Here is a 24772-nt window from a genome sequence, read left to right on the forward strand (position 1 = left end):
TGACAGTTCTTCTCACTATTATGCCTGGCACCATCCTCAGCTTTCTACATGGATGAACTCATTTACTCTTCCCAACAACTCAGTGAGGCAGCTTCTCTAATTATCCCCATTTCAACGATGAAGAAGCTTGAGATTTGATTGATTTGCCAGAGTTGCAGGGCCAGTAAGCAACAAACTTACTGACTCTGAAGCCTGTGTACAGAATGATGCCCGAATGCACAGGCTTCCTTCTGCTCTTCGTGCCAACCATCAAGAAAAACCATCTGCTCCCTGGCCCTCTGATCTGGGCCACCCCAAGTCAGGGGCTGTCTGTGAGGCCTGACAGTAACCAACAGAAGTGGTTCCCGGCAGCAGAGGCAGGCCAGCGCACAAGGCCAGGATTCACCGCGCAGCCCCAGTCAGGCGGGCCGGGGAAAGAGGTGAGGGGCACAGGGCCACACACAGGACCTGCAGAGCTCAGTGGCCTGGGTCTCCCATGCTGACTCAACACAATTCCTTGCACCTGGGCAGAACCACCTGACCGGGCCTCGCCCATCTCACTGGCGAACTTAGGAGACCACTTATCTCTTGATACTAAAGATGGTATCTTCTGGAAGCGCCTCCCGTGGTGCCTTGGTGTAAGCAAGGGCTCAGCAGGTGTCACTGCCCCTCCTCTCGGGAGCTCTCCCAAACATGTGGACAGAGAATCTGCTGCTGAGAGGGCCATCTAAGCCCAGGGCCCTAGAGCCACCCTTGACCTCAGCCTGGATCTGAAAGCTAAATATGTGCACATGCCATTCACCCTGGCTGGCGGGGAGGGCAGGAGAGAGGGGCAGCTCTGTGCCCCTGGTCTTCACATCCCGGAGCGGGACCACCGCCTGGGTCCAGCCCATGGAGCACTGCCCCAGTAGGGTTTGCCCAATACAATGGGGGTGCCCATTCTAGAGGGGGTGGGAGGGGGATCCAGGCTCCCAACCACTCTCAGCTCAGAACCCTCCAGGAGAGGCAGTCACAGAACACCAGCATCACCTCCAGGGGAACCGGAGGGGTAGGATAATTATCCTCTTGGGCTTCGTTATACAACACCACGTGCTCTTTCAAAGGAAAAAACACATGACAACATCTGAAAAAACAGATACACCCTGCCAGTGAAGGGCAGCCCCTCTCTGCGCCGGGTCTCCCAAGAACAGAGCTGGAGCCCTTGGTGGCGGCAGGGGAGGGACAGTGAGGGGGTTGTACCTCGGAGAGCATGACATACTGGCCCCGCCTGCCCAGCGTGATGCTCAGCAGGTCATAGATGGCCGCCGCATTCTGCAGGCTCACAGCCCGGTCCTCCTTCTGCTCCGGTGCCCGGCTCAGCACCACATCCCGAGTGGCCTGTGGGGAGACATGGTTTAGAAAAGAGTGAGGACAGAGTATAAACAGGTGTCTGTCTCCACAGGGCCCCTGCCTCTGAGGCCCAGTGACCTTCACCCTTTCACTGCTGACCCAGGCCACACTCCTAGAGCCAGCCAGAGCCTTTCCCCACCACCACAACAGCAAGCAAACCCTCCACCTGTAGCCCAGGCTGGGCTGATGGAGCAGTCCTGAGTCCCTGCTTCTGATTTTCAGTGTTTTATTCTGCAAGCTGTCCAACCTACAGAAAAGTCGCAAGAACAGTAATACAACAGCAGTAAACCCAACTTGGTAACATGGGCCACAGTGGCTCTGACTCTCTGAATAACAGTAGCAGCAGCAGCAGCAGCAGTAGTTATGGTAGCCAGTTAAAGCAACTTGGACTTTCATCCCTAAATAGGACATTCTTTCTATAACCACAACAGAAATGCCAGATTCAGGAAATGGAACACTATTCCCTCTATCTCCTAAGAGCAGCTCATATTCAGATCTCACCTCCTGTCCCACCAATGCCTTCATGGAAGAGCCATCATGCCAGGATCCAACCCAGGAGCATGCTCTGCAGGTGGGCACCAAGTCTCTTGGGCCTCCTTTTACTGTTAGGAGTCCCGCGGCCCTCCTCTGTCTCCAGGACACTGGCATTGTCGAGGGTACAGGCCAGCTGTCCTCTGGGACCGTCCTCTGTGCGTGTGTAATCGTCCACTCACAGGACAACCTTCAGATAACACTGGGAACTGACAAGATTGGGGGGCGGCTCTGTGGCTTGACTCATAGGACTAGAGTTTGGGTGGTGGCCCCTCCACGCCCTTTTCCTCTGAAGGGGCCCCCAAGTTCCTCCGATAAGGACCCCTATACCTCCTTCCCATCACCCCCACGTCCAGCCCAGACCCTATCACTGACTTCTCACTAGGGAACTCTCCTCTGTCCTTCTCAGAAACCTCCCCACAACCCAAGGTCCCTGTGCTTTGCACGGGCACCCAGGAGTCCAGTAGCTCAGAGTTGCCGGGGACTGCTCAGGGAGGGGAGGGGCAAGAGAAAACCTGCTTTAGGAGTGGGTGAGTCTGAACAATCTGAAGGGGGGCTCTGTAAACCCAAGCTAGAAATCCCCCCACCAGGAACTGGGGACCCACTTGTTCTGCGGCCTGTGGTCCCACCCACTCTTGTACACTCACATCCTGGGGACAGCGCTCAGGAGAAGCCAAACAGGGGTCATGGGGATCCTGACAGGGCGGGGATGCTCTGGGCCCCCCGTGTCTCCTCCAATCATAAACACAAACACACACACACATACACACACACTCTCTCTCTCTGAGGGCTGTGCCTGAGCAGAACCAAAGCTGGGTTCTGGGCAGACGCTCCCACTGGCTGCTCCCAGCGTCTTCCCACCTCTTGCCCCCTCTCCACCAAAAGGGTCCCTTCCCAACACCCCCTCCCTCTGTAGAAAGGGCTGAACCCCCTTTTGTGAGTCGGGACTCACTCTCCTCTACTACCCCACAAAGGACCTCAGACCCAGGGACTTGACCTCTTGGACAGCATAAAAAAGACCTCCTGACCCTTAAAACCCAGATCCTGGTGGTCAGGTTCAAACGATGTGTCCATAGCTGGTCCTCACAACTTCCTTCCATGCAAGACTACTATTGCCTCCTCCAGGGCAGGGGTTGGGGCTCCCAAAGGTGATGGCTACAGAGGCAGAAGCTCAGTGGTCTTTGGATTATAGGTTCTGGACATGTCCCACTGTGCAGGCTTGATGTGCAGTCCCAGAGAGACTTCTAGAAGCCAAAATGCCTATAAGACCCAAGGACATGACTCACTCATGGGGGCTTTTCAGTAAGGCAGCCCAATGGCCTTGATGGGGCTGCTCCTCCGAGCACAACAGGCCAGGGCTGCCCACCACCCCGATGGGCATGGACTGCCCCAGGAGAGGGTGCTGGGGATGGAAGAAGATCCCCAGAAAGGTTGAGTCCCAGTGCCAGGCTGGTAAACAAGAGCCGCTCAGATGCCAAAGGGTTACGGGAGAGGAGTGGAGAGGGAAAGTGCCAGAGAAATCCCCCTCCTTCCCAGTGAAATCCACCCACACAGGCACTAACAGGAAGAGAAGAGATTCTAAGGAGAGCTTTGGCAGCAGCTATTTCACCAAGGAACACAAAACCCACTCTGTGCCCAGCCATGGACCTGCCCACTCCTCCACCTCCAGCAACTCCCCAGCTCTTAGCCACCCAGAGTGGGGGTGCCTCTATGGTGGGATGGGGCCCAGAGGTTTGGGACTGAGAGGAGGGGAGTCACAGTCCCTGCCCTCAGGGAGGGGCTATGGAAAAGGACACAGCAGCAGTACCCTGTGCCCGCAGCAAGTGGACTTGACCTAGAACTCTGCGGGGAGAGGGGTTCCTCATGGAAGGGGCAGGGCAGGCGGCCAGCAGGGGCGGCCTTCCTGCAGGATGCATCCAGGGTCGAGGACCCAGTCTACTGTAGGGGACGGTAAGCAGTAAGCTTTGGTTGGCACCCTGCCAGACCCCCACTCCAACCCACCCTCCTTTCTGTGGCTGCCAAGGAGCCCTGGCCAGCTTCTCTCCACTAGCTCCCAGGTCCTTTCCTGCAGCTCCTCCCCTCACCAAGGCCCATCTATGTTTTCAATTTGGGGATCCCTTCCTTCTGCTGCTCTCCCTGACTTGTCTTGCCAGGTGAGGTTGCCCACCTCACATCCTCTCCCAACCCTAGGCACATACCCGGGCCCCACATGCCCCCCTCGCTCATTAGTTCTCGGGGCAGGAATGCATCTCACTCATCTCTAGCCTCCCAGCCCCAGCACAGGCCCGCACACAGCACTCTCAAGTGACGTCTGAAACAGAAAGATTCTGGCCCTCGTGTGGAAACTTCCTCCTGTTGCCCTGGACCCTGACCTTTAACAGAACAGTGTCTCTGAATGTGTGTGGCTGGTAGGAAGAAGGTGTGGACTCCTAAGCTCTGGGCAGGCATTAGGTTAGAAGGACAGGAACGGATAAGGGAATCACAGCAGCATCTCCTCCGTCTGAGGACTCCCTTCCACCTCAACAGGGAGACAGTAGGAAAGGCATCTTCCCAGGGGTCCTCAGGACTTGGCACCTGTGCCAAGAGGGAAGTGTGGGTCCCCAAAGGAAACCCAAAAGCAGAAGTTTGCAAGCAGTTGCTATGGTTCTGGGGCAGGGCTGCGGTGAAACGCTCCAGGGTTTGCAGGGCAGCTGGGTAGCCTGTGTACGTAACCATGGCAACGGGGTGGGGTGGGGGAGAACCAGAAAAGAAAAAAGGAAGCCACAGTGCTGGACTGGGGTGGGGGTGGGGCACTGGTGACAGGGTGAATTCACGTGCAGCTCAGGGGCCAGAGCAGGCCTCCAGTGCACAGGGCTTCAGACCTTCTGGGTCTTGAGTCTCCGCCCAGGGCACCCTAGCTGCCCTGCTCCCTCCTCCTCCACTGAGCTCCCTCCTACAAGCCACAACTCTGCGCCCAGCTCCATCAGCTGCCTGCCTCACCCTTGGCCCCCTCACATACTTCCCTTCCACCATTTAAATGTCCTCACAAGGACGTCCTGCGCGTCAGATGCAGTGACAGTCATAGACTGGAAACGAAATGTTCTTCTCATCAACCCACTCCTTACTAGTCTGGGATAATGACAGGCTATTCTCCAGTTTTCCCCTGCAAAACCTCAGTCAGGCTCCTCCACTTCGGGGGGTGCCCTGCTCTTGTTTACTTCATGCACTTCATCCCAGGCAGGGTTCATCACCTGTCCCAGCTCCTAGCCTTGGACCCTCTGCTCTGCTATCCTTCCAAGGGGCAGTCTCCCCAGACCAAGCAGGTCAAAAGAGGAAAAGTCAAAGAAACATGCTCTTCCCCACCCCTCCATCATCCAGTGTGACCCACTGTGGCCTTTGGACATGTACCCATGAAGCAAACATCGCGCCTTAAGAAAACACCCACATCTGTCCACCCCAGATGGACCAGTGGTGTGACACCTCAGGCAGGATGGTTCTTGCTCAAACAGCCAACCCTCGTGTCGGTGCCACGCATTTTAGAAGCTGAACTATCACTGCCATGATCTTCAACTAACCCCATGGAGGGGCGGGATGAAACTGTTCCCTTTATAGATGGGAACTTGTGCGAGGAACTTTGCTAACTTGTGCGAGGTCTCCAGGAGCTGAGGCTGAACCTCCGATGGCCAGTCTAGGACAAGCTTCTACTGCCCTAAGTACCTGCGGCCCTATGGGCTTCTTGGCCAGCCCTGGTCCCCAACCTCTGTTGGCTGCAGGGCCACAGACAGCCCTGACCACAGACAGCCCTGAGAGCCCCATTTCTCCTCTGATCCTGGACACAAGCAGGGTAAAGGGAAAGGGAACTAACTTGTACTTTGTAAGTATTATCACATAATGCTGACAATGACCACCCCCTATTCTATTGTCCTTTTTATCAGATGAGAAAACTGAGGTCCAGAGGGACCAAGGAGGATACTCAAGGCATACAGATAGGGGGTTTAGGACCCAGATTAGAACCCAGACATTCTGACTTTACCCCAACTCATCCCCTGCCTCCAGGTGTCTCTTAGGAAGAATCCGCCAGCCCCGCCCACACCCTCAGAGGCCCTGGGCGGCTCTGCTTGGGAAGCACCAAAGCAAAACATGAGGCTGGGCTTCTCACTCAGGTCTCAGGGGCTGCTTCTCAGCAGAGAACAAGCTCCCTGGACCACACCAGCTCCATTCTCAGGGACAGCCTCTTGGCTGGCCAAGGACCCCGCCTCAGGGCCTGCTGCTCACCCCCCACAGCCATCACCCTAGAAAGGAGTCTCCCAGTGGCATTTGCGCCTGTCCCTCGCTGGAGGATGCGGTCATGTTCTGCTCCGGCTGCGCTCCCCACCAGCAGACATCGTTACCACTGTCTCAAGAGCCGCCAGCCCACAGAACCGAGAAATAACATGTTCTGTGTCACATCTCATCTACACAGGATTCTGGCCAGGCCCCTCTCAGCCCCCTGCTTCTGCAGCAGAAGCTTTGCTGCCAGCAAGGGTGTGAGGCTCTCCCATCTCCACTGCCTCGAGCATTCTGAGCTGGCAGTGGTTAACAAGCCCTTTCCCCTCACAGCCTGCAGCATACAGGGCCTCATGTCCGAGCAAACCAGGTGCCAGAAGCTGGAACAATCTGTGCTCATCTGCAGAGTTCCAAATGGAATCAAGTCCGGGAAGCACTTTTTTTAAAAAAAAACAAAAAATGGTATCCTCAAACTGGTTTATCATCCAACCAGAACTGAACCTAAATGTTTTCTAAAATTACTGAGTCAGAACCAGGTATCTGTTAGGGTAAAATATCTTGACCACCCACAATGTACCGGGGTTCATTTTTGAACTTCATCCACCCAGTGGAGAAAAAGACCTTATTAGTCCCATTTTACAGATGAGAAAACAAGAGAATCAAGGAGGTAAGAAACCTGTCCAGGCTATAAAGGTTGTGAATGGCCAACTCAAGATTCAAACGGCTGGCTGCCTGCCATTGGGCATGGAGTTTGTTGACCTCAGGATCCCAGGCCCCAGAGACTTATCCACCCACCCACCCTCTCTTAACCCAAGCCTTTGTGTTCTTTCAGTTCCCAGGAGCCTGACACCAGCAGCCATCTCTCCCCTAGCTGAATGAAACAGGGGCTTGAGGATTTCAGTTTGCTATAACACATTTTCATGCCTGAGATCAAGGTTTTAGAAATGACAGAGTCCTATACCCTCTGGTTACCCAGTGAGAAAATCAGGCTGATTTTGACACATGGGTTTTTCAAAAACCAGAATATGCATTTGAGGTTCAGCAGACTGAGCTAATTCCTTCTGATGGGGGGCCAGGCCCTCCTCCTAGTCCCTAGATGCACGTTCCACTAGGTAGGAGGACATCTGGGCAAGGGCTGTGATTTAACTCGTCATCATTCTGTCGCCAGTGCTGGGCACGCATGCCACATCATTGCCGCTCAGACGAGACTGGATGCATGGAGAGTGGGTGGGTGGATAGATGGGTAGGTGGGTAGGCATTTTAAATGCGCTTTTGGCCCCCCAAATTCAAACCCGAGTACAAAACACAAGTCTCCTTTAGCCAGTTGTAACTCACGCCCCATGCATTTCTATGATAGCATTTGTATGGTTTCTATTTACCTCTTGCAAGACAAGGGCTCCCCTATTCATTCTGATCGCACTCAGCCTGCCACAAAAACCATACCCACGTTACCAGCCCTGCACTCAGACAGAATACTCCTCTGAGTTCCAGACCACAAAACAGGGGCCGAGGAAATCTGCAAACACCCTTTGCTGAAGCAGCTGCACTGGGGACCTGGAGGTGGAGAGCTGTGATGACTCTGCCTCTTGGGATGGTTGTGCTAGAACAGCTGTTGCTGTAGCCTAGTGAATCCTGTAGGGACTGGGATAACCCAAGGAGCCGGCAGGGCAGCCATCTGCTTCTAGAAGTTTCTCCCGACCACCTCCAGCCAAACCCAGCCAGCATTAAAGGGAGATGAGGAAAACCCTGCTGGTACATGGAGGTCAGGCTGAGCCTCAGGTGGTCAGTTAAGGGGTCAGAGCAGGAGCATGGCAGGGGTGCCCATACCTGATGGAGAATGTGACCTGTGGGGAAGGAGGGGGTACATCTAGGGCAGGTGAGAAGTCAGAGGCGGTCTGGTCACTCAGAAACCACTTGGAGCCACAGCGGCCAGATCCTGATCCCCAGGTGGAAAACCCTCAGATAAGACATCAAAGCTACTTCCATCGCCAACACCCTCCTCCAAGATGTCTGAAACTTCTAGACGTGTGACAGGCTGGGTGTGAGGAGGAGGAAACCAACCAGCCAGCCTCGAAGAGTGCCTCCTCCCAGCCACAGAGCACCCAACGTCTGCGCACTTCCTCTGCTGCGCATGCCTCAGGGAATTTCCACCACATCCCCACCAAGTCGCCTGTGCAGGCCAGTGAGCAACATACCCTCCCTCAAAAGGGAAAGAGTTGTTGGGAGGGAAACCACCTTGGCTCCAAGCGTGGGTCATATTTTAATAAAAGGCCATTTTCTGCTTGGAGTGTTTAGGGGGAATTGCTTTAATGGAAAGGCATCTAGATTCTGGTTCACCCAGATCAAGCAACGGCCATAGGAAATCCTCTGTGGAGACAGAGTCCAGCCTCTATCCCTGTCAGGGAGATAAACGCTGACCATTCTCACACAGACAGCCAAGGCCCTGTTTTCAAAGCCCTCTACAAGCCCTGTCTCACTTGATTCTCAAAGTTATCCCCCTGGCCCTTTTGCAGATGAGAAAACCAAGTCAGTGAATCACAGACGTGATCTGAATCATGGCTGTGAGGGTTACAGTATGTGACCTTGACCAAAGCTGTGGTTTTTCTAGTAGTCACATATGGATGTGAGAGTTGTACCATAAAGAAGGCTGAGCACCAAAGAATTCATGCTTTCAAATTGTGGTGCTAGAAAAGACTCTTGAGAGTCCCTTGGACTGCAAGGAGATCAAACCAGTCAATCCTAAAGGACATCAACCCTGAATATTCACTGGTAGGATTGATGGCTGAAACTGAAGCTTTGATACTCTGGCCACCTGATGCGAAGAACTGACTCACTGGAAAAGACCCTGATGCTGGGAAAGACTGAAGGCAAAGGAGAAGGGGGTGGTAGAGGTTGAGGTTTGATAGCATCACCTATTCAGTGGACATGAATTTGAGCAAACTCTGGGAGATAGTGAAGGACAGAGGAGCCTGGTGTGCTACTCTCCATGGGGTCCCAAAGAGTTGGACACGACTTAACAACTGAACAACAAATGACCTTGACCAAGACACACATCTGTCCTGGACCTTACTTTTCATATCTGTAAGATGGGAACATAGTAATATTAGATCAAACAATATGAAACTTACTTTTTACATGGCTCAACACAGTGCCTACTAGAAGAGATGATCAGCTTGGAAACTGGCAGAGAAAGGACTCAAGAAATGTTTCCAGTTTCACCTTTCGATGTCCCACCTGCAGACCATACTGTAACCCTCAGCACAGGAAAGTGAAAATAATGGCCTGTGTTTCCCAAGGCAGGTGACTTCCCTGCAGTCTTACCTAATGGTGTAGGTGCTGAGATGGCTGAGGTGTGTGCAGGGGGCAGGGAGGGGATGCTGGTCTACGGCTGAGGGTCCATAATTATAAACTGGGGTTCAGTCTGTAAGAAATGCACTGTTCTCCCATGAGAACCAGATCTGGCCTTGGTACCACTACGCCCACATCAGGCTAACCAGCTAGATGCCCCCACTCAAGCACATGCCCTGCCAATCTTTCAGGACCACATCCTGGCCACTTTGCTCTTGGGATCCAAATATCCACACCCCTTCCTGGGCACTCTCGGATCTGAATGGACCCTACCTGGCTAGGGAAGGATACACTCTTTCTCCCCTAATCCAGTGACCCCACCCCCACCTCCCTACCCCCCATCTACTTGCAGGAGGGACCTGCTCAGCTAGAGACAACCCACTGACCAGAGTTCTCTAAACAAACCCTGGCATCACACAGGCCCAGGTGTCCAAAGAGACATTTGTTTCTGGCTGTCTGGGGGACCTGGTTTCTTAAACTCCACGTTCAGTCACCGCTCTGAGATGCATCATTTTTAGAAACCTAGTTCTCAACCCAGGGGTCCCCAGCTCATAAGCTCTGAGGGGCCCCTCAATCAGAGGACACGACTTTGCTGCTCCTGCCCACCCCTCCTCCAGTCCCCTCGGGCCACAGCCTTCATCTCACCACCTCCTGGACTACCCAACGCATCTCTCCGCCTCACTGAGCCTCCGCGGCACAGGCATGGGTGTGTGTATATGCGCATGTATGCGTGTGTGTCTGCCTGGGGCAGGACAAGAGGTCTTCTGAAAAAATCTAGACAGTATTTCACACCATACCCCCTCCGCCTTATTTCTGCACAGCACTCAGGCCCTGAAACCCTGGAAAGCTGAAGACTTGTTTACTGCCCACCTCCCTCACTAGAATGTAAGCTCCATGAGGGCAGGGAGTCTTCTCCATTTTGTCTGCTGCTCTTTTCCTGGCATCCAGAAAGGGGCCTGGCACAAAGTAGATGATACTCTGAATTAAGGGTGGCATGGGACTTCCCTGGCAGTCGAGTGGTTAAGACTTTGCCTTCCAATGCAGCGGGTGAGGGTTTGATCCCTAGTTGGGGAGCCAAGATCCCACATACCTCGTGACCAAAACAACCAAGATGTAAAACAGAAGCAATATTACAACAAATTCAATAAAGATTAAAAAACGACGGGCACAAGTACATGAATACTTACTTGTACAGGCATCTCACCCCGTGAGTTACTGTCATTTTAGAGGGGAGGCGCTGAGGCTTGCAGAGCTTAGGTGATCTGCCCAGGGCCCTCAGCAACTGAGCGGCAGGGCTGGAGCCTCAATCTAGGCCTCCTGCCATGAAAATTACATGTTCCTTCCACTCCCCTCCATCACCACAGACCCAGCTCTGAGCTGTTCATGCAACATTCTGTTGACAAGCTGATGATACCATTTAATTCCAGAAGCAGGAGGTAGGAACTTGTCAGCTGTCCCTGGTCATTGGAAGGCAGGCCCCAGGCCCCCGAAGGCAGCCTTGTACACCACACCTAAAGCTCATAAGCAAGCCGCATCCTGCTGGGGGGCAAGCAGAGCCTGCTGCAGTGGCATCCACAGGGGACTGACCTTAGCCAGGACCTGGTGGTCTAAGCCTGAGCCCCGCAGCTTCCCCCACGGGGCGGAGGCTGGAGGCCCAGGTAGCACCTTGGCACTCACCATGGACTCGCTGATGAGGAGCAGCAGCAGGGCTTCCTCAATGTTATCCTTCGGGCAGTAGAGGCTGTGGAGGACAAAGCAGGCAGTCTGGCTGCAGTGCGGCCCTCACCGAGCAGCACAGCTGGCCCGCCCCGCTGGCCCTTCTGCCCCGGAGTCGGCACCAGCCCTCGTAAGGTGGCCTTTCCCTGCATAATTCACAGGCACCGGACTCCGCCTGCAGTTCTTTATCGCGCCCCAGAGTCACGGATCTGAAAGGCTGTGGTGGACGGGGAACACTGCAGTGCTCTTGGGGTGGGGGTGGGGATGCCCCTTCCAGCCCCCAATGCCGCCTGTAGCGAGTGGCTGCGGCAAGCTTCAGAGAAGAGTAGGAAAGACGCTCACAGACCCCGCCTCCAATTACTGGCACAAACAAGACAGATGGTGCATGAAGGCAGGGACTCCTCAAATAATTGTTTGGCCTTTGGAAGCCATACAGGACCCCCTACACCCACCGTGAGCCCTGCCTTCTCTAGTCTACTCGGCTCCTGCCTGTTCTAAGGAGTCTTCCTGGCAGGGAGCTGGGCGGAAAGTGCAGGAGAGTTCCACAACAGAGAGAGGGGCCACCTTGGGCACCCAACCCCAGAGACGGTGGCCTGAGTTTGGAGTGGTCCCCTGAGCAGACAGGGCTTACTTGTCTCCTTCGTAGAGGTGAGGTTTCCGCAGGGCCTGTGTGATGAAGGAATTCTCCTCCTTGCTCATGAACTCAGGCAGAGGCTGAGACAGGGGGCTCCAGTAGCACTCCTCACTCAGGGAGTGCAGCAGGACCCCCGCCAGGTGCTTGGCGGCCATCTGGCAGAGAGGGCGGGACTCAGATGCAGGCGCACGCTGGCTCTGCCCTGCTGGACCCCCCACCCACGGCCCGGCCACATCTGCCTGCTGGCCACGTGCTGCCCCTCCAGGAGGCCCACCACTCCACCCCCAAGGAGCCGCCTCCCTTCTCTGTGCCTCTAGCACTGAGCTGCCCCCACCCCTTCCGTTGGCCTTTGATGGCTCCCACTTCATCTTTTGTCCTCTTTCTTCTCTAGACAAGAGGTACATTTCCTCCTCCTTCTGGCCCCACGGAGCCCAGCATGGCTCTGAGTGTTCACAGGCCCTTGCAGAGCATAAGGCCCCCTGGTACAAGCAGCTTTCTCCACCAGACACCTTCCTGATATTTGACAGAGAAGTGTAGAGCGAGAAGCAGCTGTGGCTCTGATTCGGGGTGAATAAAAGCCTAAGGGGGCAGGCCTGAAGTGGGGCAGGAAAGCGAGGCAAAGTTCTTTATTAAGATCAGAAACAAAAGCCTGAGAATTAGCACACCACCGTGCTAGGAAGGGATGTCAGGAGGTTTCAGCACTTTTGCACAGTGCTGTGATGAGAAGGATGCTGAGGGCGTGTCCCAGGCTTGGAGGAAAAGAATGCTGCAGCTGACTAGCAACGTCTGCCATGAGCATGACAGGGAGAGGATAAACACGTGCACACTTGCACGCGACATATGGTCATCCCTGATTCAGAGGTTGCCTGCTAGGACTTCTGCAGCCTCCTGCTGAAATCAAGCCCTGATAAACCAGCCAGAGCCAGCACCCAGCCCTGGGGCTCCTCCATTACCACTTTGAAGTTCTGAGTTGCTTTGGTCTCCACAGTGCGCAGCACCTCCCGGAGTTCCCGCATGCCTTTCACGATGTTCCTAGTGGGAAGACAGCAGAAGCAGGGTCGTTACCAGCCTAGTTCCCACAAAGACATCCTCATCAGACCTGAAGATGCTAGGAGGAGCCTGCCCATTTGAATGTTATCTGACAACATCCAGTAATTGGTAAGAAAGGTCAGAATTGTAACACCAGGATCCTAGGGGCCCAGGACTTCACTGATCAAAGATACAAAGGCTTCCTCTTTCCTACAGCCCTCCAGAAACCCAGGCCTTCGGTTCACCATCAGAAAGGGACCAAGATTGAGTCTTTCAGATAGCCAGAGGGAATTTGTTATATGATCCAGGGAGCTCAACCAGCTGCTCTGTGACAACCTAGAGTGGTGGGATGGGGTGGGAGGCAGGAGGGAAGTTCAAGAGGGAGGGGACATAGGTATACCTATGGCTGATTCATGTCGATGTATGGCAGACCAACACAACAACTGGTTTACATGCAATTGTAAAGAAATTACCCCCAATTAAAAAAAAAAAAGGATTGGGTTACTTCAAAGATATCATTCTGGCCCAAGCGCTCTGGGCTGGTGTCAAACGTTCAGACTTGAGGTCAGCGCCAAATTCTCCATCTTCACCCTCCACATCTGGTCTACACTAGAATCCATCCTCACCTCTCAGTCCTTACATCACCTGGGGCCTAGATGACAGCGATAGCTGGTCTCGCCCACTCCAGTCAGGCCTCTGTGCCTTCAGCTTTTTAAAGTGTGATCCATAGTAAGAAACACACTTGGCATCGCAACCCTATATACATGCACACACTGCTTACATAGAACTGAAGCACGTTTCTTGATCTATTATCTGTCTCTACTACACGCAAGGCAATCCACTCTGATATGTTCTAGTTTACATCTCCTGCGACTTCCCCTTTTTAAAAATGCTTGCAGCAGCCCACTAAACAGATTTTGCAACCCACTGATGGGTGTGACCTGAGTTTGAAAAACTGCTGCCACTGTCCCTTGAGGACTCCACCTGACACGCCAAAGACATCTTGTTCCCCTCCATGTTCGCTTTTTGTTGGTTCCCCCCAGGCTTACAGAATCCAGTTGAGGCCCTCAGCATGAGGCTGTCAGGCCTGCTCCTTGCCTCTCTCCCATGTCATCTCTCACCACTTGAGTCCCTTCTGAACAACTGTCCACAGTTCCCTATGTCAAGTCTTGGCACAGGCTTCCCCCACTGCCTTTAAGAGCCTTTCCACTACACATCTTTTTTTTTAAAAAAAACCTGTGTTTTTACACATCACTTTCGATATCACCTCTTCCTTGCAGCCTTCCCAGGCCCTCCTGTGTAGCTCTTGCCTCGTGTTAAGTCCTCTTTCGAAGCAAGCATGGCACTGAGGTCATTTCACATTTACAGGCTGACCCCCTTCGCACTGTGCACCCCTTGAGGGCAGGGTTCCTGTCTTGTTCCTGGACCTCAGCCTGGGCATATAGCATGTGCTCAGCAAATGCCCTCACTTGTTCTGGGGGGTTCTCTAGATCACACGGAAAATCAATAGCTGCCAGGCCAGCAAACTTAGAAATCAAAGAGGGTAAAAAGCCAAAGGTGACCGCTTGGGAAGTCACGTGAGTCCCTCCTGCATGAAACAGATTCCTGGGGACTTTGAGCTTGGAGCCCTAAAAGGACAGAAGCTCAATTCCTTGCCTTCTGGGAACCTCTGGTTTCCGACAAGCAAGCAAGCAAGCAACATTATAAATTCAGATCCCCGTTTGTAAGATTGAGAATGGAGACTAAGACCTGGGGATAGAATAAGAATCACAGCAATTTTCCCTAGTCTGTCTAGAGCTTCTAAAGAGCCAGAAAGGGCACGAAGCACAGGGCACCACAGGGTCCTTAGAGACTTCATGTCTGGGGGCTGCTACTGAAAGTAGAGTTCACCTCTGTGGGCTGTGCGCAGCCGTCTCCTCTATAAAATCACACCTTCAGTTTCAAACAGCATCTCCCAGGCTCCTATCATCTACAAGCCACATCTACACTTTTGGCTACTAGCTGTGCACCATTAGTGTTATCGTTCTGTGCCATACTTTTCTTTACATCTTCTTTCTTTTTACTTCAGCAGACATCCCACCTTCATCAAACATACCTGAAATCATGGATTTAGTGTACAAGCTGTTTGGCTTCAGGTTTCACATTTCTTTTTTGCTAATAAATCCTACATACAGAAGTACTTTTTTTTCCCCAGGAGTACTTTAAAAAACTTAGTCTGTGTATCACTTACAACCATCTGTGTACCACTAGAGGTACTAAGGTGGGACCAGCAGCATTTGCATCAGGGGAACTTGTTAGAAATGGAAATTCTGAGGATCCCTACTCTAGATCTGCTGGATCAGAAATTCTGCTGTAGAGTCCAGCAATCCATGCTTTATCAAACTTCCAAGAGGGTCCCAGTGACATTCAAGTTTGAGAACCACTGGTTTAGAAGATTCCTCAATGTCTTCCAGTTCTCCTATGCTAAGCAATCAGGTTCCAGGAGGAACAACCTGACATGGAAACCCTGGCTTTGCAGCCAGATCCTAAACCTGCAATCTTAGGACAGCGAGGTAGCCAATCTGAGTTCTAGTCTCCCTGTCTGCTGGAGGATTCCTGGTTTGCTCACAGTGCTGTCAGGAAGATGAATGTATGTGAAGCCCGGAGGACACCAGCCCTGTGGTATAGACTTACTGAATAGTAGCTATTTCCCCTACTTTCCTTTCTAATCTGGGTCCTAAAGGTCACATTACTTATGTTTTAATTTGCCACACTGTTTTGCACGGAAGTTCAGAAGCTAATGAGTAAAGGGAGGGGAAGGAAGTACCCAAGGGGATCCTCCAGTTTTGCGTCCATCTTTGTCCTTCCATCAGCCCCGCCCCCACAGGGGACATGAGAACAGGCTCTCCCTGATAGGCAAACCACACCCAAGGACAGGCTGGGAGCCCCCACAAGCCTGGAAGCAAGAGTGCAGCAGAAGCCCTTCAAGCCCGCTGAGGACTCTGCCTTGGAAAAGGACCCAGAGAGGGACAGCAGGGGGAGCTGAGAGGAGAACCACACGGCAACCATTACTAGGAGAGTGAGAAAAGCTTGCATGAATTCTCAGAAGAGAGGGAACGGCTGGCTCTGGGAACTCAGTCTGCGGGAGAGCTCTGCTGGAGCAGCTGGGCCAAATGGCCACAGGCTGAGGAGGGTTGGACCCTGGGGCTTCCCCAGGGCCCCTGTGGCCCAGAGGAAGCCGGGAGCACCCCGGACCTGTGGGTGATTTTCCACTCTGTGAGCTACCTGCCAGCTTCCTCCCTGGCAGCCTGGCCCAGGCTGCTTTCAGGAGGCCAGAGCCAATAAGGACTGTGACCCCTTCTTCCCACTGCAAGGCAAGGACTGTCCTCTCCTTCCCACTGCAAGGCAAGGACTGTCCTCCCTCTGCCTGTAGTTTCTAATCATCAACACTCAGAAAGCACTCCCAGGTCAGCAGTACTGGCATTGCCTGGGGATTTGGGAGAAATGCAGACTCCCAGGGATCCTGCTTCTCCCAATACACTCACAATTTAGGAATGAGCACTGTATTTTAACAAGATCTTGTGCTCCCAAAGTTGTATATTTTTTACTGTTTTCAAATCTGTAAGGGAACTGGGCACCTAAATAAGCTTCCAAGAATTTTTTAGCAAAGTAATCACCCTTAGGCATCTTTTGGGTAAGTTCCAATTTTTATTGAATTCAGATAAAGAGAAAAATCGAGCAAGGTTCTGGTGGCCAGAGCTAGACAGGGAGAGACCCAGGCTCCCAGCCAATGCTAACCTGTTCTGAAATGTCGTGAATGCCCCTCTGCCTCAGCTCACCCCTCCAGGAAATGGGAAACAAGCTGGGGTCTCTCCCACCAGCCTGAATAATCCTGTCACAGGTCTCAACTGCCAGTGCCAGGTAGAGCTGGGGCTTTTCTGAACCCCGTGAGAGGCCAGTTTGAAAGATCTCTTTGTTCCAATCTCTCACATTGACCTTTCTGAGCAAAGCTGCCACTTTTAACAATGTCCAAACAGGAGCCTCCAACAAACCCTGGCCCAGAATCAGGCTGCACGCAGACAAACCAGGAGGCCATGGATTCCAACTCAAGCAAACCCTGGCTGGTCAGGAGCAGAGAGAAAGAGGAGATGTGCGTGCAGGCATGGGTTAATGGAAACAACCTGTCTTAGAGCAGCCTGCAAGTGGGCCACACAAGGAGGTGGCAAGCTCCCCGGGGCCCCTGGTCAGCAGCAGGCAGTGGGGAGGATTTTGCAAAGCACTTTATCTCATCCAGCCTTTGCAACTTCTAATGAGATTGGTGAGGGAAGCTTCATATTCCCGGGCACCAGCTCAATGCTTGGAACACAGGAGGCACTCAAGAAATTATTGTGGAATAAATCCATCCTCATTCTCCAAAGGGAAAATTAAAGCCCTGAAGATGCCTGCCTTTTTAGGCCATCACTCACCCAATGGAAAAGGTGGGCTCCCTGCAGGCACCAAGGGATTCAGATTTCACTCCCTTCTAGCTAACCAGACTCTCCAGAAAGACAACAGTGTTCTGACTTGGCATAGTTACACTTCCCTTTCCTGGCTATTTGAACTCCAGGACTCCTTCGACGAAGTCTTTTCAAAGGGCTCACTGCATACCAAGTACCTGGATATTGTCCGACGCGATGGACATGAGTTTGAGCAAGCTCCGGGAGTTGGTAACGGACAGGGACGCCTGGAGTGCTGCAGTCCATGGGGTCACAATGAATCAGACACGACTGAGTGACTGAACTGAACTGGATATTGAACACCAACTATCCTGTTCTCAACAGGCATCCAACTAATACAGGGGGGATGAATTAAAAGACTGAATGATGAATGAATAGCTCATTTATGGGCTTGCACGTAAGGTGCTCATGGTCTATAAATTTAGTCACGCCCCTGATTTATTCAAGAGCTTAGCAAAATATTTTGCATACAGTAGGGCGCTCAACAAATTTTCTTGAGGGGGAGAATGAGAAGCAGGGAATGAGAAAATACATGGAATCACCACCAAGTGGAACCTAAACAGGCTCTGGCACGCACGGCTCCGGCTGGAAGTCTCCGGTTCAGGGCTGGCACTGCTAATCGCATATGAGAGGTTTCTGGTCAAAGACCCAGAAATGCACAGCCAGGCCCCAATAGCTGGAGGACTGAACCAGAAGGCAGGGTCAGGTGAAGTTCAAATGGTTATCAAGCTATTCCTTCCTGCCACAGAACCACATCATCAGTTTCAAAAACTAACGCTCTCCTCTTCACTCCCAACCCCAGAAAAAGACTGTGACACTTCCGGGCAGGGCCCTGAGGACATCCAGGCAAGGACACCGGTCTAGCGAGGTAGGGGATGGGCAGTGGGTAAGGACGATAAGTAAAGACTGTGCATTGAGAGAGGCTGGAAGAATGTGCCTTCTCTGATGGGCCTCCGAGTTCTCCCTTTGCCTAAAGAGGTCTCTTCCGTGACCACCAGGAGGCTCTCCTGGGTTTTGCTGCTGGGTGACTCTGCTCCCTGGATGCCCCCTTGAGCCATCTGTCTCCTGCCCTCCCCCGGCACTGCAGATACTGGGTGGCTGATGAGAATACTAAATCACTGCTGATTGGACACATCCCTCACTGGGTTATACTCAACAGCAGGCTGGGTTTTCTAAGGTACCTACACACACACACAGTAAAAGGGAGAGTGTTTTCATAAGGCTTCACAGCCTGCCAAGCCCTGCAACTCCCTTAGAAAACACACATTCCCTTCTCTATTGTTTGGTTTTGGTACAAAACCAAATATTGCTTTAGTGATTAAAAAAAAACCAACTGAAAAGTTTTTTTAAAGAGCATGCACAAAACATTCAGCCCACCTGGTTCAACATACATAACCCAAGCTGGCTCCCAGACCTGAGCCAAGAATGAGCTCTGTACATCTAGGGAGAAGGAAAGGAAAAAAAAACACTCCAAGGAGAAAATGGCCCCTTGCCCACTGTGGGGGAAGGAGCCCAGTCAGCTCAAATTCTTTTCTTGGGAGATGCTCAGAGACTCAGTTCTAGTGAGGTCAGGGTCATCAACAGTTTCCCTGGCATTGCACCACCCTCAGCTACCCCCTGCTGCTTCACTCCTGGAACTGCTCCATGCAAAGGAGAACCAAGCCTCCCCCACAGCCAAGACCCTGGGCTCACCAACCCCCAACTGAGAGATGCCTCCTCCTGGCAGTTGTCATCCACAGAACTGCCTGGGGTGAGGCTCCAACCAGAGTCCACGGCTGCCCTCTGGTGGCAGCGAGGGGGAAGTGGAACCCAGGTATCCCAGGTCCCTGCCCCTTGGGAGGGGCCTTCAACTCTGGACTTTCAGGCCAGCACTTTCAGTCCCAGGTCAATTAGGAACTCTGCCATCAGTCACAGAGCAAGGGGCAGGAGTCAGCTGGGGAAATTAACTGCAGGATCAATAGGGCAAGGCCCTTGGAAAAAATGAATGTCCCTCAGACACTGAATGAGTAAGCGGGCAGCATGAGGGAGGCCCAGGCCTCAGTGAAGCTCAGGATTAAAGGAGCAGCACTGTCTGGAGGCCAAGCAAACACCACTCACACTGCACAGTGGAGAGCACCACACCCTTTAAGTTACGCAGATCCTCAACTGGAGGGATCAATCCTCAATCCTCAACAAGCCAGGCCCTGGGAGCCAGCACTACTCGTGGTCATCTGGCCCTTGGGGCTGGGCACCCCGTTCTCAGCAGGCTCTCCTCTGACCCTCTGGAGCCTGGGTCCACACCACACCCACACGGGAATGAGCTCCAGCTCTCAGATTCCAGCCCAGAGTCTGAGAAGCAGATACCACCACCTCCTCCTGTTCTTTGGCTCTAATGAACGTCCTCTAACACCCAACAGTGCCGGAGCTCCAGGGACTCCACTCCACCCAGCCTGTCAGAACAAAATGTCTCCCTAGAGTCCACCCTGTCCCAGGCGGCGCCCAACCCCCTGCCTTCTTTTCCTCCAGCACAGGGCACTGTCCACCATCCACACATGGCTCCCACAGCTCCCGCTCAGACGTGGGCCCTGTGAGGACGGACCTCGTCCGGCCTGGCAGCTGGGGGCAGCACTCAGGGGGCTCTCAGCAGCAAGCTGGGAGAGGAGCTGCTGTCTCTCCTCAGGGCTTTTCCATCTTAGCCACCTTTCCGCTATTGGGCTGTGACCTCTTTCAACACAGCAAAGGGTTTCTCCCAACCCTTCCCAAACACCCCAAGAGCCCAGGCAATGGGAGTGAATTTAACCACCAGCAAACGGCTCTGGAGCCCTGGAAAAGACTCTCCAGAGCTGCCCCAGAGACAGTGACGAGGGTGTCAGGCATCTGCATCCGTCTCCCCCTGACCTCCAGCCTCTGCACCCTGAGCTAAGACCGTGGTTCTCAAGTGTGGGGCCAGGCTGTGGGTGGGACAGACACAGTTCAGCACCAGGTTTGCTGGCAACACCACCTGCTGGCCTTGTGACTTTGGGCAAGTTCCTTAACCTCTCTTTCAGGAAAATGGGGATATTACTAGTTCCAACTTTACAGGATTACATGTAAAGGCATCAGCATTCTGCCTGACACGCAGTAAGTATTCAACAAGTATCGGCGACCATCAAGAAGAAAGGTATAAAGACATTATTCAAAGCCCACCCAGGCACCCAGGACTACTTTATCTTTGTCACATTCCAGGGTCACCTCTGGGCTGGATGAGTTCACAGGAAACAGAGAGGGAAGGACCGCGCTGCTGCCACGCATCCTGAGAACTGCTCCTCACACTCAGGCTTTCAAAAGTTCGGGCTGTTCGCTGGGAGAAAAATGATGATTCAGTCTCTATTTGTCTATATGTGGGAGGCAGGGTGGAGCAGGGGTTGGGGGAGTTGGCATCCTGGCTCTAAGGACTGAAATTTGTGCTTCAGGAGGCAGAGGACAAAGACAGGGGAACAAAGTGACAGCCTCAGAAAAGAACTGAAATGATGCTGGCTTTCCCGGAGGGGTGGTGGCTGGTTAATGCCTCTGCCCACAACAGGCAAATGCGCGCGCGCACACACACACAGCCTGAGTGTGCGGAACAAAGACAGGGCAGGAAGCAGGCCAGCTCGGGAGGAGCAGGGGCTCCGGAAGAGGAGCCGCTCTCTGAGAATGTGACTCAGGGTCCCAGAGAAGGAAGTGGAGCCCTGACTCAGCACAGCAAGGATCAACAGGACCCTGTCCTTCTCCCACATACCCCACAAGTACCAAGGCTGCCCTCTGACACCCCCAAAACCCTAAGTGGCATGGGTTTCCATGCCACTCAAATCTGAAGCTGGAACCCCAGGGAGTGATGTCAAGCAACTAACTCAAGCTCATTTGAGCCCTGGCCCCGGGAGTCACATGACCTCCTTCACAGAGCACATGGTCCAGCTTGGCACACAGCATGTGCTTGATAACTGCTGGCTCTCTCCTTCCCTCCTGGCTGTCCAAGATGCTCACCTTGACCTCATCATACCAGCAGAGAAGCTGGTATGCGGAAGGGAGCAGGCAGCCCTGAGGGGTGAAGGGAAGGGGACCTCAGTGGAGAGGGAGTTAACAGTGCTCTGAATTCCATACGCCAGTGTCTTTTCATTCCCACTCTCCTCTTGGACCCTCACACCCTGGGATGCAAGACAAACAGAGACCCCCTGTTAGAGGTGAGGGTGGGGGCAGAGGAAGAACTCACTCAGGGTCACTGAGTGGCTCCCCATTCCTTAGCTCTGCTCTGACGACCACCGACTCTTCAAACCAGAAGCTGAGACCATGCACACCAAGTAGGGGCATACTTGCAGGAACACGTGGCAGGCTGTGAGCACCTCGGGGGGTGGCCATGGGGTCTGAACCTGGGTATCTGCTGTGGGCAGTATAGCCTGGTGGTTAATGGTGCGAGGCAAGACCAGCATACACAGTCCTAGCTCTGCTCCAGACAAGTCACTTGTGTTCTCTGTGCCTCAGTTTCCCATCTGTAAAGTGGGGATGTGAGTGACAGTACTCACCCCAGAGGAGTGCTGGAAGGACAAAGTGCACAAGCAAGCAATGCACAAATTCAGCACTTAATACGTGGCATGTATTAGCAAGAGGGGTATTTCTTATGAATGAATGAAGGGCACAGAACACTAAAATCAGAACCACCTGGGGAACTCACTGGCAGTCCAGTGGTTAGGGCTTGGTGCTTTCACTGCTGCGGCCCAGGTTCCATCCCTGGTCGGGAAATTAAGCTCCCACAAGCCATGCTGCTGCTGCTGCTGCTAAATCGCTTCAGTCGTGTCCAACTCTGTGCGACCCCATAGGCGGCAGCCCACCAGGCTCCCCTCTCCCTGGGATTCTCCAGGCAAGAACACTGGAGTGGGTTGCCATTTCCTTCTCCAGTGCATGAAAGTGAAAAGTGAAAGTGAAGTCACTCAGTCGTGTCCAACTCTTCACGACCCCATGGACTGCATCCTACCAGGCTCCTCCGTGCATGGGATTTTCCAGGCAAGAGTGCTGGAGCGGGGTGCCATCACAGTGCCATCAACAACTGTTCCCTCTCCCAAAAATCTACTCGTCTGCTCCACAGGGCTCCCCTACAGGAAAAGAGCACCTCTTCTCCTGCGAGAGGCCCTGACAGGAAGGAATTTTTAAGCAGAGAGCAGGCATCAGCAAACTCTTTTCTGTAAAGGGCCAGGGAATAAACATTTTAGGATTAGCCATCCAGTCTCAAACCCAACTACTCAGTTCTGTGGGTGAGACAATATGCAAATAATGGGTGTAGCTATGTGCCAATAAAACTTTATTTGCAAAAACAGGGTGACAACAGTCTCCTGCTGAAGGGAAGCAGCCAGGTGGCAGCTGCCTGAGCACTAAAAACAGGAACCAGCCTGCCAGGCCACCATCTCACTGAAACTGAGGTTCAGTAATCAAAGAAGAACAAAAAAGCAGATGGTGGATGGAGCTAGGGCAAACAGGGTGCCACCCTATGGCCCCACCTCCCTGGCCTGGTTGGTGTGAGGCACCCAGGGGCACCCAGGCCAGTACCACCCTTGGGAAGAAAACTGCCTCGGCTCTCTGGGCCTCCTGATCCTCGCATCCCAAATGGGGACACCACCACCTCCCTGGCCTAGCACTTGAGAATTTTTTTTTTTTAAGTGTAAATTTAAAGCTTGAGGCAGCAGCCCATCTAGCTGTGGAGTGCTTCTAAAAGATAATACAAATAAATGCTAATGACTTTCTAAGCAGCTGTGGCGAACAGGGTGCTGGGCTGGGTGTTCACGTATGAGGGAAGAGCAAGGAGGGAGCCTGTGTCCCTGGCCAGGACCGTCTCCCGTTTCTTACCATTTGGAGGACAGGACTTGTGGGGCAACCCACTGCCTCTACCAGGAGGGCGGGACAGGGAGAAGGGAGGGGGTCACAGATCTCCTTCAGGCTGGGGTCCAGCTGGGGCAGGACCACCTCTCCCCAGGCCCAGGCCCACCTCCGGCCATCTCAGCCACCTCTGCCTCCGGGGAGTAGCCCCGCCACCGCCTGCTCCACATTCTGGGCAAGGACTCTGCTTCCTTCTCTTCCAGGTATTAAGCGCTGAAGCTCAGAGGTTCCAACACCCCAAATGGGACGTGGCTCTGATGGGACTGGAATGCCTGCTGGATGGAAAAGCTGCCTGGGCCAGAAACCATGCCTCCATCCAGCTGATCCCCCTCAGAGTCCCACCCCAAACAAGGGCTCCATGTCAAACCAAGCTGAAAACTTTACGTGCCTTTGCCTCCTCCTGAAAATTTACCAGCTGCGTTCAAGCTCCTTGGAGTTCCTACAGGGTCTGGATAGTCTTTAACTCACTGTTTCCCAAGTGTATTTGGCCTTGGAGCGTCCCAAGTTCCCATCTAGAATCCTCAGCCCCATCCTATCTTCTGCCCCACCCAGACTCCTCCTGTCTCTGGGAATCTCCTTTCCCTCAAAGCCCAGCTCAAGGATGACTGTCCCAGCCACACAGCCCACCAAGTCCTAAGCCCACCTGCAGGTGTGGGCCTGGCCATATTCCCCTGACCCCACAGGGAGCAACTTCATAGGGAAAAGAGATGAGCAAGGGCACAACAGAGGCTTGCAACCAAGCCCTGAGTGGAAAACGCAGGCTACGAGGCAGCGTACTATAAATTATGATACTGTTTTGTTGCTGTTTAAAAAAAAGGAAAAAATACACCTGTATATCTATACATAGGAAAATGTGAAAAGACATATATCAAATGTTAATAGTGATTATCTGGAGTATGGGAGCCAGACAATTTTCTTCTGTACAGAGTCAGACTGTAAATATCTTAGGTTTGGAGTCATATAACTCTGTAGATGCTCTAACGCAGCCACAGATCTAGAAGATATCTACACCAATGGGAGAGCTATGTTCTAAAAACAACTTTATAAGAGCAGGTGACTGGTCAAAAGGTCATAATTTGCCAGTTTCTGATCTGAAGATTGAATATGTGATTTTTAATTTGTCTACTTTATATATATTTTTAAGTATTTTTCAAAATTTCCACCATAAACATATTACCTATATAAACTAGGAAGGAGGGAGTAACCAATAAATTGTTCATTTTGGGGGAGGGAGGGATAAAAATTAGGTATTTGGGATTAAAATACACATACTACTATATAAAAAATAGATAACCAATAAGGACCTACTGTATAGCACAGGAAACTATAATCAATATTTTGTATTAACCTGTAAAGGAAAAGAACATAGACAAATACATGTACATATATGTATAACTGAAGCACTTGGCTGTATACTTGAAAGTAACACAACTCTGTAAATCAACTATATTTCAATAAAATTTTTCTTAAAAAAGCTTGTACTGCGCTGTAAGAGCTTACAAAGCAGCCTCTCCCACACATCTTGGTGGCACAGGAATGCAAATCCCTATGAGGTCCAAGC

The 24772-nt window shown here is 52.6% G+C and overlaps 1 protein-coding gene across 9 annotated transcripts in view; it reads right to left on the reverse strand.

The window, feature by feature from the left end:
* Nucleotides 1–24772, reverse strand: part of TTC7A (tetratricopeptide repeat domain 7A) — a 115301-nt gene that overhangs the window by 58264 nt on the left and 32265 nt on the right. For 8 of the 9 annotated variants that reach the window (XM_042246211.2, XM_027966870.3, XM_042246214.2 and 5 more), the window contains 4 exons: nucleotides 12796–12874; nucleotides 11840–11997; nucleotides 11170–11233; nucleotides 1219–1356 (listed from right to left, as the gene is read on the reverse strand). In XM_042246211.2, the coding sequence (XP_042102145.1) occupies nucleotides 1219–1356; nucleotides 11170–11233; nucleotides 11840–11997; nucleotides 12796–12874 (439 nt within the window). Of the gene's footprint in view, nucleotides 1–1218; nucleotides 1357–11169; nucleotides 11234–11839; nucleotides 11998–12795; nucleotides 12875–13497; nucleotides 13727–24772 lie in introns of those variants that run through there. The other variant, XM_060412206.1, reaches the window with a different exon arrangement.

Source organism: Ovis aries, chromosome 3 (genome assembly GCF_016772045.2).
Source record: "Ovis aries strain OAR_USU_Benz2616 breed Rambouillet chromosome 3, ARS-UI_Ramb_v3.0, whole genome shotgun sequence".
NCBI lineage: Eukaryota > Metazoa > Chordata > Mammalia > Artiodactyla > Bovidae > Ovis > Ovis aries.